Source organism: Thunnus thynnus, chromosome 21 (assembly GCF_963924715.1).
Source record: "Thunnus thynnus chromosome 21, fThuThy2.1, whole genome shotgun sequence".
NCBI lineage: Eukaryota > Metazoa > Chordata > Actinopteri > Scombriformes > Scombridae > Thunnus > Thunnus thynnus.
The window spans coordinates 14,265,749-14,281,083 of NC_089537.1; the positions used below are offsets into that span (position 1 = coordinate 14,265,749).

Here is a 15,335-nt window from a genome sequence, read left to right on the forward strand (position 1 = left end):
TAGAAATGTCTGCTTCACACTCATTCAAAACCTTGATGCAGATTAGGCCCCACTCCCTCCACACACACAGTGATTTAGGATACCTCCAGGTGCTGTGTTTGGTTACACAACACTAGCACATAAAGAGGAGACAGACAAGACAGATAAGCAGGGAGGAGAGGGTGTCCGACAGCTGCCTGCCTGGTTGGGTAACACTCCAGCGGGACCCCCTGAGAGGAGCCCAGCCTGGGGTAATGTCTGCGCTCCAGTCGGGAAGGAGGACTTCAAACACAAGCCCCGTGCAACCTCCACCCCTCTCCAGCTCCCTCTCCTGCTGTTCTCCTGAGCTCCACGGGGGATCTCTGAAGACCATCCCAGCAGTCACCACGCCATGAATCAGTTCGCTGCCACCACCTTCTCCAACTGTCACTCTTTTTTTTTTCTCCCCTCATTTGACCCATCTTCAACACATCCCTAAACAGATGAATGAAAGCAGGAATGTGTGCAACATCCTCACCACTGACCCTCATTATCACTGCCCCTATAGCCTTGTCCCTTCATCCTTTGTTTCCTCATTGCAAGCTCTGCTTGCAGCAAAAATCTGCTTACAAGGGACAAGGTCAGATGCCCAATTAATTTCAGCAGAACTGTCCAGTGTTTTGTTTGTGTAGGGAGTTTTGGATAACCTGATGGCATGAGATCTGTATGTGTTTGTGAAACTGGCGTAAGATAAAAGAGGCAGTCAAGAGAGCAAGCATGTGACCAAATGGTGTTGTGTTAAGGCGATGTAAGCTTAGTGAAAGGCCTTCTCACAAGGGGAGTCATAGTACTATGTCAATGAATAAGGTCTGTTCATAAACGGGCTGCGGAAGACTTAACCTTTACTTAGCTAGATGACAAACTACAAAGCGACGAGAGAAAAACAACATTTCCTGGGAGACTGAGGAAAACTGGCAAACTTCACAAAAAAAAAAAAAAAAAAAACGGGACAAAAATCAATCCAAAAAAGCGGACCTCATTACCTGAAAACACGTCTACAACACATTTTAATCCTGATTCACTATGTTCAACATGTCATATCAAATCAGCTAAAATGTGCTCTTGCTGCAGGAAACCCAAGCAGCCACAGCTGACAATCTGGCAGACAGGGCCCCTGGGACCGGGGTGGCTCAGCTGAGGACATTACTGCACGCAAACTAACCCCCTTCACCCCCTCGCCCCCCCACCCACCCACCCACACACACATACACACATACACACACACACACACAAATACACACACAGAGTCTGGTGGCAGACAACAGTCACCCTGTCATCTTCGATTGCGGCCCGCTCATGTTGGACCAGCGACACCTCAAATGCAGCTCAGTGGGTCTTGGCCCCCCTGGTGTCCTACTGCCGCCACAGAGGGACTGCCAAAGAGTTACTTCAGCTCTGGAGAACAAACACAGAAATCGGCCTCTCTAAAAAAGCATGTAGTCCTGTTGAAAAAGATGTCTAAATATATCCCTATGCCGTGGCCTTTAATTTGGCTTTGATATCAAGTGAGTGAGTGGCTTTAGCTGAACAAAATTGATATGACCTTGAGAGTGTTTGAGCAGACTCAAAGGCTGGAAGTTTGTTTTCACGGAGTAACTCGTGGTTGTAAGTTCAACTGCGCTTTAAACAAGAGGCCACCTAAAAATAATCCTGCAGCTGAGTATGGTAACTGAGAACAAGAGGCCAGGGTTAAACACTGTTTGTACAACACTTCTGTTCAGTCAAAAAGCTGTCAACAAGTGCAGTTTTTTTCTCCTTCTCATTTATGTGGCTCAAGATATTAATTAAACATCCTGTAACCTAAGGCTGAAACTATCAAAAAAAATAATCATTGAGAGCCAAAATGGAGGACATGTTGACAAACATCTTCGGCTCGAGGCGAGCCTCAGCTAGCGTAGCAGCCTATGGGCTCACATGTGTTTGGCAGATGGCACAGAGTGGATGGCACATAAGGTCAGAAAGAGCACTCAGCTGTATATCTCTCACACATACAGGCCCTCCGGGAATGTCTGCACAAGGCCAAGGATTATGGCACCTAAGCACAGCGGTGTGTGTTTATGTGTGTGTGTGTGTGTGTGTGCACTTGTTGATAAAGAGCAGACCGTTGTTAAAATTACACTGACAACACCGCTGCTTTCGATCATGAAGGTTTACTGTCCAACAGCAGGCTGTACAAACATTTTTACTAACTCTGCACCTTTTACAGGTAATTATCTTTCACAATTCACGTCTCTTTCAGTATGTTAAAGATACAATCCTCCCAAAAGCCCACATTTACTGTACATCTAAGCTCTTTGGGAGCATGACCTAGTGCACCAGGGGCAAAGAAAGTAGGAGGAGTACATAGTGGTGGGAGTCTTCAACCAAAAACAACAAAGTTTTGTCCCTTTAAGCATTATTTATAGTAAGCATTGCTACCACTATTACTACTGCTGCTTATCTACATTTGGCTGATTAACTGATGAGATTACATTTTTCATCTGTAAAAGGTTTTGTGACCATGTACTCCTCAAGGAATCGTTTAACAGCCATTTGATGGAGGCTAATTAAGTGTGGTAATCAGTAGCTGATGTCTCTCTTTCTGATTTAACATGCTTTGATGCTAACTCTTTTATAGCTCTCATCCTTTAAATATTAAGTCTGAAATGCCACCAAAATACACAATGAAATTAATTGAATAATCAGAAACGCATCTTAACACTCTAATCAATGTAGGCATGAGCAACAATTGCTTTTTTTGTGAAACAAAGTCACAAAGCTGTAAATCAAACTGATAAAAGAACGTTTCCAATCGGAATTAATTAACCCACTTCTTGCTTACGTTCCATCCGGTGCTGTCTTGCCCGAAGAAGGTGCGGTAATTTCCTCAGCCGCTCATCCATAACTGGAGTCCACATCCTACACATTTTTCCTTCATACATCACGGGCAGTGAGGTGTGGAGAGGACTTCCTTTGCCTGTTGATCTTTATCAATCGCTCTTGTCTATCTGACATAAACCTCCATGAGCGCGCAGATAACATAGCAGGAAATTCCCAGAGAGATGTATAATGAAATGGACTGGAGCCACCACGCGTTACTGTATCAGTTGTGTGTATGTGTGTGTATGTGTGTGTGTGTGTGTGTGTGTGTGTGTGTGTGTGTGTGTGTATGTGTGGCAGAGACGGTCTCCAGGAAAAGGTTTATCTCTTCTTTGCTAGGAGATCCCCTGTTCCGTCAGATTTACAATGTCTAATTACATAGATAAAAGTGAGTGTGTGTGCATCAAGGCCAACATGTGGCACTGGAAACACGTGGAACTCTACTGAGCTATTAATTGGCAACTTAAAGACATGACGATCCAAATATGTACAACAGGATGCCTGAGGTTCAGCAGGGCAGGAACCTATTCTACTCACTTACAGGTAGGACCTTATTAGTATGTCAACAACCGCCCCATCCTCACAGCAGCATGCATCACCATCATGGTAAACTCAACCTAGTGTATGACGCCTTCAGGCCTACTTTGTTCAAGTGTCGGAGTTTGGGGGGCTGCTGATGGTGACCCCTTATTGTTACATGCTCCCTTTGTGGTCACACTCCTCACTGTACTGAGAAGAGGGAAAAGAAAGGCCTTCTCTAACAGTCGGTCATGCCCCAATGCTCCTGGCAACAACAGGTCCTGAGGACGCAGACCTGCCTGGCCTATATTGGCTTGGCTCTCAGTTAGCGGTGGCGGCACTAGCCCCCTGTCAGCTGTCCCATTCAGGGCCGCGCCGGCCCTTTATTAAAAGCTTTGAAGACTGCTGAACAAAGGGGCGTCCTATGTTTAGATGATAGAATGTAAGCAACTGGTTTTCTGCTTGGGCAACACAAGACAAAGAGCCTCCTTCTGAATACGGAGAGTAAGCGAGAGAGTGAGTGAGAAAACTAGAGAGGGAGGGAGCGAGAGGAAAAAAAGGGTACGCCACAAGTTGTGAAGATACTCCATTAGATTACAGGATGGCGATTACTTTGATGGATTGAAAATCGTGGAAGACTGGCAGGTGTGTGGGAGGCATGTCAGAAAGAAATGCAGTGAGCGATTATTATCACAGGTGGTTTTGATGCCCTAGTGATTAATAATAAAGCCACAGAGCCAAGGCTTCTTTCTTAATTAAAGGATCAGACCCCTGCCAAAGTCTGCTCACAGTATGGTCCATATACTGTACTAACACTACATATACTATAGGCTTCACTTCACTGAAGCAGGGTAAGCAGAACCTAAAGGGTAGAGGCTGACCAATATTATTTCCATTTGCAGGTTATCACAGATATAATGGCATGTGTGTGTATGTCGGTAGATATGCTAAAGGAAATCGTAAAGCAGTTAAATGTAGCAATAAATGGTTTATTGGAAGCATTTTTATGTACAGTACCAGTCAAATGTTTGGACACACCTTCCCATTCACCTGAATGAGAAAGTGTGTCCAAACATTTGACTGATACTGTATATCTAACTTTTCTGAATGTGTCTTTAATTTAGGATTGTGTGTTTATTTCTTCACAATTTAAAATTCAATTCAAATGTATTATTATCTTAGTGACATCTTTAATAATAAAGTTTATTGTTGAAGTATACAATTTTTATGTTATTTTTTTTTAGGTAGAAAAAAAAATTAATGAAAAAATACAGCTTTAGGATACATTAACCTAAAACTGTATGAAGCGTTTTTAACCAGCTTCATTCAACAGCCTTTAAATATATTGCTGATCTATCATGTGACTTACAAATAAGTGCTGCTTATCAGCTGATGCCAAGACGACTCGGTTTAACTTCTTGATGTAAACTTTGATATACAGTATTTGATTCTCATGCACTGCTTCTATAGCACTAAGCATTCAACAGGTGTGACACCCACCTTCCTGTCACTTGCATACACACACACACCCACACACCCACACGCCCACACACACACACACACACACACAGTCACAAATACCTGGTCATGGCTGGCTTGGAGGGTGCTCCCGGTGCCGTGGAAAGTCATTTGCACAGGGGAGAGGGTCAGATAGGTCACAAAATCCTTACCACTCTGTGCATCACTGTACTGCACCTGGAAGAGAGGGCAAAGTTAGCCAAATGCAAATACAGGAAAGGATCAATCAAAGCAAAAAAGACCAGAGAACCTGAATCATCTCCAGTTTTCAGCGGGATACAGTCTTGTGTTTTTGGAAGTGGTTGCCTTGAGAGTAAATCTTGCATGTCTAATTGCCACCACAGAGCATTTGTGGACAATTACTCCACAACATACAGAGATGGCAATGGAGGGGGAATGAATTTAAGGGTGTGTATGTGTGATTGGGGGGGGGGTTGGGGTGGGGCGGTGGGTAGCGATGACATCACTAGCGACCCCTCATCATTGAGAGGTTAACACTGCAGGCATTCCTAAATGCTGTGCAATCAGGACTGTTATGACATGATGCTCCTTTGGGACAGTCTGCTCCTGAGATCCAAGGGCTTTGGTAATACTGCCTGCTTGTTTGCCCTAATTCTCACTGCCTCTCACTCTGTACACGCGTGTGTATTTGCATGTGTATGTCTTTGTATGTGTTTGCCTGGCCTACTTATGCCCAGGACAGCTGCAGGCATCTTAATAAATGGCACAAATAACTAGAGGAGAAGTATCCGACGGATGCAGAGAGACAAAGGGACAGACAAAAGAGAACATTATTGAATCAAAGTGGTTTAATACTTCAATGAGCAAATGCAAAAAGTAAGCTAGCAGGTATGGAAGACTGTAGCTTTTAACATGACAGAAGTACAAATGGACTGCACTTCAAACTCCTTAGATAAATCAGGCATAATAAAAAGGCTATTTCTAGCTTTCACAGTAATGGTGAGTGGAATTTCTTAAAACACCATACATCTAGGTCAATATATAATTTCCATAACAGCTAATATTATACAACACTGTGGTGAAAGCATGCTGATGTCAGTATCTGTTGGATTTATATACAATGTGTGTGTTGCTTTGTCTCTGTATATTTTTGTTGGCTGAGAGGTTTTAAAGTTATTGCCTTCTTTTAATCAGCAAAAAAATGTCGGAGTGTGTGTTTCAAAGTTTCAGCTTATCTAGCCTACAATTTGTTGGCCATACGTGCTGAACTTGTGTGTCTGTGTACGCACATGTATATGATCTGTGACTGAAAGCTTCCAGAGCGAGGCGTGTGTGTCTCTCTCTGAATGAGTTATGATCGTATGTGGAAAAGTGTGTGTGTGTGTGCGCGCTCCAGCCTAGCCAGACACATGGAAGTCTGCCTGTAAAGACGCAGACCCATCATAACATACACAAACACGCGAAGATATGAACATGTGTGCACACAGACGGATGAATAAACACGCAATATTACGTACGGTACATGAGAAGATGCACACTGGCGCGCATACACACACACCTGCTGATGAGGAGATGGGCCCACGGTGATAAATTGTGGAATGCTATCTGTTATGTGTATGAATGATGAATGTAGTAAAGTGAGCCGTGGAAAAAGCCCTCTCTGACAAGTTAATCTCTAATAAATTCTCCAGGCTTCATAAGGAGAGAGAAAAGAGAGAAACAAAAAAAGAGGAGGGGGCTTTGGTTTAACTAAATACATTTTGCCTCTCCTGGCGTCTCAGGATTAAGAAAATGATTGCTGGTAACAAGAACCCTGTTTCAGAAACTTGGAAATGTGTAAAAATATTCCTTAAAGTTACTATAATGGTCTTTCATTTTGTGTTGATTTTAGCGGCCCCTGTGGACAGAAGTGGTAGTGTTTTCCCAGAATGAAAACTGCATTTCCCATGAGCACCACTGCTTTGTGTCATAAAGATCTTGGCTAACATGTGCATTTGTTTTGGAAGTAAGTGAAAGAAAGAAGCTACTTATTTTTAATACTATTTTTCTTTGTTAAACACAGCTGTTTGCAGGATGCATAGCGATGAGTTTATGTGTCTATTTATGGCTGTGTAAGATTAATAATTGCAATATGATGATGGTGAAGCAAATTAAACTTTGTTTTAGTACACTTAGGTTACATGTAAGGCTGTATTCACCACCAAATCTGGCAATGCGCCACCTTCCCGCAGGGTTGTACAGAGGTTTGGGTCTGTTTATTTGTGCTTTGGAACATAACTGCTGTGAAACAATCAGAAAATGTTCTATTTCTCAGATTCACTCCTTTATTCTTGCTTCACTGCTGCTCCCTCTCTTCATTCACTCTCTAGCTTGCTTAACCACCGCTGCTGTCTCTGCCTCTGTCTCTCTCTGGCTCTCAGCTCCCTCGCATGCTCTCTGTTTCTCTCGTCTTTTTTTAAAATGAATCGGGAAGCCAACAACAAGTCCAATTGTACCTTTTTTTTTAACGTTATCAAGCGTGTCGTAAATCCATTCCTCTGATTTTAGAATCCGAACCAGTGGCAGGCATTTAGAATACAGAAATAGCCGATCTTTTCGCTGATGGTCTCATTTGCTTATGTAGGTCATAGAGGCATCAGAGGCATCATGAGACTGTTCCATAACCACTTAAAAGTTCCTTGTAGTAACTTTAAATCTTCTGAATTCAACCTGCGTGTGAAGAGGAACAGAACTGTGTGTCTGTACTCCAGGGAGTGTGTAGACGCAGATATGAATCTTTGTGTCTTTGTGTGTGTGTAATTGTCCAGTATGCTGCTTCATTTAGGCAGTATAAAGGCCTGTGGTTGGGAGCCTGTGATGTATGGTGTAATCATGCTGTCTGATCAGCAGGCACTCCACTTGCTTCATCTATTGCAAGCTGTCGGGACTCCAGCCGAGGGTGAGGCCCTGCAACGGTGCTGAAGGAAACAGACATGCAGTCTCCCTCTACCACTTTAAAGAGATTTATGCTCGACTATATCAAATTTCTAATAATTCCTTACTTTACCTATTGTCTGCATGTATGCACACATGCATGTTCAGTTGATGGAAACTACCAATTACAAAGCATCTTTGATCATAAGTCCCTAACACAGGGTAAAGCTTGTGTAACAAAATACCTTTGAAATTTACCAGAAACTATTTGACTCATTCTAATCTTTCTGTTCGATTATGATCACATTGTTTTTTGAATATCCATTAACTCTTACAAATTCTCTCGATTCTTTCTTATTGCTCCCCCGCCCCCCTCCACCCCGCCACCCCTCTTCTTACTCATAATGCATCCCTAGCTATCAGAGAAGGTGGAAACTCTTTGAATTTCCTTTGCTTTTAATTTGCCTATATCCTTATTTGCTAAATGTCTTCTCTTAGGAGTTTTTCTTTGTTAGAGATTTTGATCTGCATCTGGAAACATTGCTGTTGAGGGCCTATAATGCCAGTTGACACACTGTATGTGATGTTCGACTATATAAATAAACATCACTTACTCCAACCACCAGCCAAATTCTGGCTAAAACAGCGAATTTGGCAGGTCACCAATCATCACCTGGAGGTCTTTTTTTCTTGGTGGCTTGTTGATAAAACAGCGCAAGTGCCTGATTACTTTGAGGATTTACCAGCGACTCTGACTTGCAGGCAGGAAAGAAAGTTGCCCGGTCTGTCAGCATCAAAGAACATCTCGTTTGAGATGATTTGGCGGAAACTGAAATAACGAGCATCTTAAAAACAAACAGTCTATTCTCCTGTCCAGCACGTCTGTTTTGAGTGCATGTTTGTATGCATCTGTGAGTGCATGCATTCTAAACAGGCCTAACTAATCATCCCAGGTCCCAACTCAGAAAACAGCCTCTAATCCACTTCCTTTGGAGACAAAGAAGCAGGGGAGTTACGCAAGGCCTGCGATTGATCGGCGGCACTAATGTGGAACGACCTCTGACATCTGGCTTCTAAAGCTGGATGGCTCCTCTTCAAATGCTCCTCTTCATCCGAACAAACACGAACATGCACAAACTAAAAAAGCAATCACAGTCATAGCACCCATGTAGACAAGCTCAAAATTTATGTTAAGTGCAAAAATATGCATGCGCAGACCCACAAACTCAAAATGAAGGTTTCAATTTATACAGACATGAAAATGCAGGCGAAAATACACGTGCAAGGACAGAGATGCAAATGTCCATATCGTCAAGTTTGGGTTACACAATACTGTCAAGGTAACTGCAAAAACAAATACGTATTAGGTGTGTTGTTATGTCATTCCACTTAAAACCACAGAACACAAGCACTGCAGGACAAAGAGCTTGATTCCAGAATAAGCAAGAGTGCAAACTGTGGAGAGTCAAAAAGCACGGAAATAACTTCGACTTTACTATAATAAACAAGACCTCTCAGCTGAGGAACGCTGTCATTGTTGGTGAGAAGCAATTAGAGGTCCATGCCGAGCCACTTCAGTGGAGACCTCTGGGGTCAAGAGTGTTTTAAGCGCACTGTTGATATACCTTTCACTCCTCTGAATGGCAGGAGGATGGGGGCAAACAAAAGCCGCTACTCTACAAACTTTTGAGTGCACTTTGCTCGACTCACGGAGAGAAGTCACAAGACGATGAAACAAAGTGAGTCCCAAGTTCTATTGAAGTCAGATCATTATTGAGAGCTTCACAAATAGATTTCTCAGAGAAATACATGTTGGGAAATAACCTGAGTGACCGGAAAAACAGACACGCCTGTATAGTGTAATACAATCAAATTAAAATATAACTTTTGGAGACAAAAATATTTAAATGCTGACATTGTTACAAAGCTGATGATTCAGCTATATGACTTGACTATGACTATGACTCTGTGTAGAGTACTGCAATGTGCCTCATCAGTGGAAAAGGAACTCTCTTTTTTAAAGGAACGGTTCAATATTTTAAACCGTTCCACCTCCTTCTTGCTGAGATTTAGATGAGAAGATTGATACCACTCTCATATCTATACAAATGAAACTTGGAGCCAGCAGGCCATTAGCTTAGCTTAGCATAAAGACTGGAAGTGGGGGGGGGGGGACTGCTAGTGTGGCTCTGTCCAAAAGGTAAAATATTCTGCCTCCCAGCACCGCTAAAGCTCACTCATGAACGCATATCTTGTTTGTTTAATCTGTACAAAAACGAAAAGTGTAAAATCAACAATTAGGGGTTTTACGGGAAGTTATGTGCGGGACGATTTCTTTGTAGTGTGCGCTGACTTCCCAGAGTCTACCAGCACCTTAACACCAAAGCAAATCAAAAAAAAGTACACTGCTCGCCCATGACTTTGCAGTAGTAGAAAAACAAAATCTGGTTTTAGTGCAATGTTTGCTTTCTTAAGGAGAAACATTCAAGATTAAACATTACTATCAAACCTTGTCTTGTTTTCTGGACATCTTTGTTTTAGCTTCAGCACCATGTCCAGAGAGATTTGGGCACAGAAAACCCCACAAAAGGGCTTTTTCATTATGTTATTATCCATCATTAAATTATCATCAAAACACTCGGGACTCTGTTTGCAGTTTGTGAAAGAGCTCATTCAGTAGAGAAAGAGTTTAAACTGGTGGAAGAATGCAGACCAGAGTGTTTCTTACAACAGCGGCTAGTGTGCAGATAATGAAGAGAACTGTTTGGATTCCAAACAAAGTGCCAGGTTAACACACCCTCCATCTCCCCATGCTGGGATTGTGCTGGCACACAACTGCTATCTCTGCCTAGCATTGAGAATTACATGAAATATGATCAATAATATCAAAATACAAAGAACAAAAGCAAGCAAGCAAAAAAAAAAAAAAAGAAAGATTATGCTGCATATTCAAATTTGCAATATGTTGTTCTGGCACTTGAGGGTATTTGATTTAAAGGTTTGCAAATGGGCTTGATTGTGGTGTAAAAACATCATCACTCAGTTTTGCCAAACAGACACAGTTGCAGGCATACGCACCGACACGCACACAGAGGGCCACCATGTAAGCAGAGAGACTGTGCGCCGAGCCAGCACAGCATTAACAGTCTGATTTATACCACCGACAAAACTTGTTTTCGAAGATCGCTATTCACACAAATATGCCGCAGAGCGCAGCTGGAAGCCATCATGCTGCCGCAAAAATCAAACGTGGTGGGATTAGCCTCCCCAAAATGTATTTTCTATTGCAAATCCCAGAGTAAACAGAGAGTAGAGAAATGAGACGATGACAAGAAGGTTGGAAACAAACTGTTAGAGTCTTTGAACGCTTGGACCAGATCAGGCGTTTGATGTTGATACAGAGAGATGAGAGTCAGCAATGAAGATGAGGAAAGGAGGAGGAAAAAGAAGAAGAAGGTGGAAAAAAAAAAAGGAGAGCGAGAAGAAAAAAAAAAAGAGAGGGTAGAAACTGCCAGGCAGGGTACAAGGTGTAGTCGGCACTATTTGAAGTGGTTTTTTCTACACAGCCAAAGAAGGAAGCAGAGGGAGAGAAGAACAAACAACGTGAAAGTGTGAGAAATCCTGGGAACCGAACTGAATGGATATCAACACCAGCCACCCGCCAAGGATAGTGTTTTTATTAACATGGGATTTCCAACATTGAAGTTCTGATTCCAGCACAGCAAAGACCACAGGCCCTCCCCTCTTCTCTAAATCCATCTGCCAAGTTAAGCCAGTCATGGCTAGATAACATAACTCAGCTGATAGCTATCTCTGCTGTGTAATTGCGTACGGCTTTAGCAGGTGGACAGAACTGATAGATATAGTAGATACCATACAGCCCTTTCAGACATGTCCTGGGAATTTTATAGCACAGTATGCTGATCTCTGATTGCCATATGTGAGAGGAAATTAACATTTGCTAAAATGTTGCAATATCCTGTGTCACAATGCGTTAAGATCTGACCCGTATGAATGTGTAAATACTTTTTAACTTTTTATATCACACATGGGAGCGATCCCGTGGTGGCAAGTGCAGGCATCGCACTTTATATGCACCGCAACAGTACTAACTAATCTATCAGATTCTGCTTTATGCAGAGTTTTATTCCCACAATCAAAACTCTACAGGCGTAACTCCAAAACAAAAAGTGATTCTGTCATATTTTCCATTATTAAACTCACAACACAACCTCATGAGGGGTGTAATTTCAAATTCATGCTGAAAAGGTGCTACATTCACGATACCTGCCAGTTACTTAGGAATATGGCTTACTGTATTATGCACAGCAAAAAATAATGAGAGCTTGCTTAATGCATTGCGTCATATTGTTTTTTTTTATGCATCTCAGTAAGGTTAACCTGCTCTATATACAGTATTAAATAAAAGATCAATCCAACTTATGAGCGGAACTTTTTTGAAAACATTTGGTCTCCCAAGCAGACATGATTTAAAATGAGGGTTTTTCTGTTGTTAAACTAGCTACTGCACGTTGCTTTGAACGAGAGCATGATTTATAGCTCAAATGATATACAGATGTAAACAAATTAGGTCCACTCATCTCAAACTCATCATGAATCTGATCTGATTCTATCAGATTTATGTTTGGGCATGAGTGGACCTAATTTGTGATGTGCACATAGCAGGCTGAAAATCATTTCTGGATGGGAAGTTGAAAAAAAAACAAAAAAACATCATCATCATCGTCATCTTTAAAAAAAAACAAAAAAACATCATCATCATCGTCATCTTTAAAAAAAAAACAAAAAAAAAACAGGATGTGTAATCAATCCAAATTGCACACATGCCTGAACACTGGCCACTGATGTAAGTGGAGACGGGTTACACCTCTTTGCCGTCAGTGTCTGACAGATCATTCATTCGGAGTATTGGTCTGCAAATAAAACACAGCGTGTGATGACGCATACTAAAGCTGCTTTCACATGAAACTGGCTTTTCACACACACACACTTCCTCTCTCTCTGTTAATTTCTGCTCACTTTCCTCCTCCTCTTGAACTCTTCTTTGACTCAACCACAAATCACTCTGCTAGCCCGCATTAAGACATATACAGAAACGGAGAGAGCTGCTCTGTTAAAATAATTTCCAATATCCAAGAAGAGTATTGAAATGCAAATAGCATCCAACAGGTGTGCAGGAATGAGAGAATAAATCAGCACTGAGGCGACCGGTTTGTCCAGGTGTGTTTCGTGGCTTCATTTGAGTCTGATGGGTGGAAAAAAAAAATCATCAAATTTCCATCAATCATTGATCTTCCATTTAAAAATGTCTTGCTTGCTTCAAAAGGAGGTAACAGTTAATAATCTGAAGCGGTGGCAGTCTATTAAGTAATGTGATGGCAGAGTAAATGGGCAGCTGGTGACTGCAATGTCAGGATCAAACCCTTCAACATCTCCAAACTACACAAACAGCAAGAGATATTAGACATTTGTGAAGTAGTAATGGAAGCAATAAGGATGGAGGAAATGATTATGATGAAGGTGCAGAAAGACTGAAACATAACAATAATAAACCAGAGAAAGCAAAGAAAGAGAGAGAAGGCACAAAAAGAAAGAGGGGGAATCTGTTACGTGGCTCTTACTCAGTACTTCATCCTTGGTCCATGTGTTGTCTATTACCTCCTGCTTCTTTGTTTCTGCCCTACTTCCAGCGCTCATACCCGCCGTGCCAACAACACGCCAGCCAAATTAATAGGAAATACACACACACATACAAACACACTGGAATAAGTGCCAGCATCCTTGCTCCAAGTTGGCGTGAGTACAACACACTGTTGCTTATCCAGTCAGAGCTTCCACCAGAGGCTATTTTCCAATCAAATCAAAAGAAGGGGCTTAGCAGGTAGGCCCGGGCTTTTGTCTGTGGAGCTGGATGGATGAAACAGACACTATGAGAATGTCCTCAGTGCTTGCTTTAGTTGCTTTAATCCAGTTTTGGGTGGTCATTGTAATCCGCTCACTTGGATAACATAATTACAATACAAAAACAAAGTAACTAATCAGACCAGAAGATTATTATCAAATTACTACAAAAAAAAAAAAAAACCCATCTCACAGTGGATTTTACTTGTTTGTAGTTCGGTGTGGTCGACACAAAAGCCAGCCTGACACACAAAGCGGCACATGACGTGTCCAATGGAAAAGCAGACAAGTGCGCTTTTTGGCGAAAACATTTCAAATCTGTGTCGGTTTAGCCCGCAAAAACACATGAGAATACATAAGCCTTAAAAAGTCTGCCTAACATGGCTGTGTAGGCAACCAGAGGTTCTCATTACAAACCCACATGATACGAAACATCCCCTCAATGGAACACATATTGTCTGCATACTCGATTACAGCCTGAATTCTTTGCTTAAGCAACACACACATGGAAATATACAAATACACTAACGCTTGTGTGTCTATTTACTGACATAAACGCGAGTAAGGATGCATAGAAGAAAAATAAAGTCATATTTATGTAAAGTAGTTGTACAGTATGAGAACGACAAGGGTTTAAACTTCACACACGGGCTTATCCCGACTCTTCCATTCCACTAAACAGAACCTGCTGTGTCTGTATGTGTGTGTGTATGTGTGTGTGTGTGTGTGCATATGTACAAGTGTGTTTGGGCTTGGCCAGGCAGCAGAGCTCTCTCAGGTTACACACACACAGGAAGGCTCAGAGCAATAACAAAGGCCTTTCAAAGGAACCCTCAGCAGGTTAAGATAAAATGTTTTCGCTCAAACTGATAAAAAGCATCTGCAGCTTAAATGAACAGGCGCTGGTATTAGTGGCGTGGTATGCACCGCAGATTGGCCGGCTGATTAAAACGGACACCAGGTTGTCTCTCTTTCTCGCACACAAAGAAAAAGACGCACACGGAGCGCTAAGAGTGTGTGTTCTGTGTGTGTGTGTGTTCTCTGTGTGTGTGTGTCCAGTCCGGTAATGACAGAAGCACCTGTGAGGTTTAGTTCCAGCTCTTAATCCATAGCTTGCCAATAATGTCCACAGTTCTACACTGTAGACTCTTCACTTGAGGCCACTTGTCCTGGAGGAGGCTCTCATCTCACTTTCATCTCTTCCTGGAAAGGCTTTTTCTACACAATGTTACATGTGCACAATAACCCCCCCCCACAGCATCACCTGTAACTGCTGTGTATATGTTTGTGTATACGGCACACATGCTACATAATGTGTTTTGATACAGAAAGCTTGCATCTCTTCTGTGGAGAGGTTTCAAGTGATGTGTTAATGTGCAATTTTGTTTCTTTATAACCACACAAGTTGACCAAGACCACATGTGTATTTACAGCAGTGACCCAGAGGGAATAGAATCAGGGCATGAGTGTGTGTGGCAGGGCTTGTATTTATGCATGGTCACGCTCACATCTGTGCTGTCACTTTAGCGTGAGTACATACTCTATGACTGTACCACTGGGTGTCTAAAACTTTTTTTTACCAACTTTAAATGATGACTTTTAAGACCTAATTGATGACAGTTAAA

At 42.0% G+C, this 15,335-nt stretch overlaps 1 protein-coding gene across 2 annotated transcripts in view; it reads right to left on the reverse strand.

Annotated features, from left to right (window-relative positions):
• Positions 1-15,335, reverse strand: part of stau2 (staufen double-stranded RNA binding protein 2) — an 89,307-nt gene that overhangs the window by 22,431 nt on the left and 51,541 nt on the right. For both annotated transcript variants that reach the window (XM_067577653.1, XM_067577654.1), the window contains one exon: positions 4,978-5,091. In XM_067577653.1, coding sequence (XP_067433754.1) covers positions 4,978-5,091 — 114 coding nt within the window. The remainder of the gene's footprint in view (positions 1-4,977; positions 5,092-15,335) is intronic.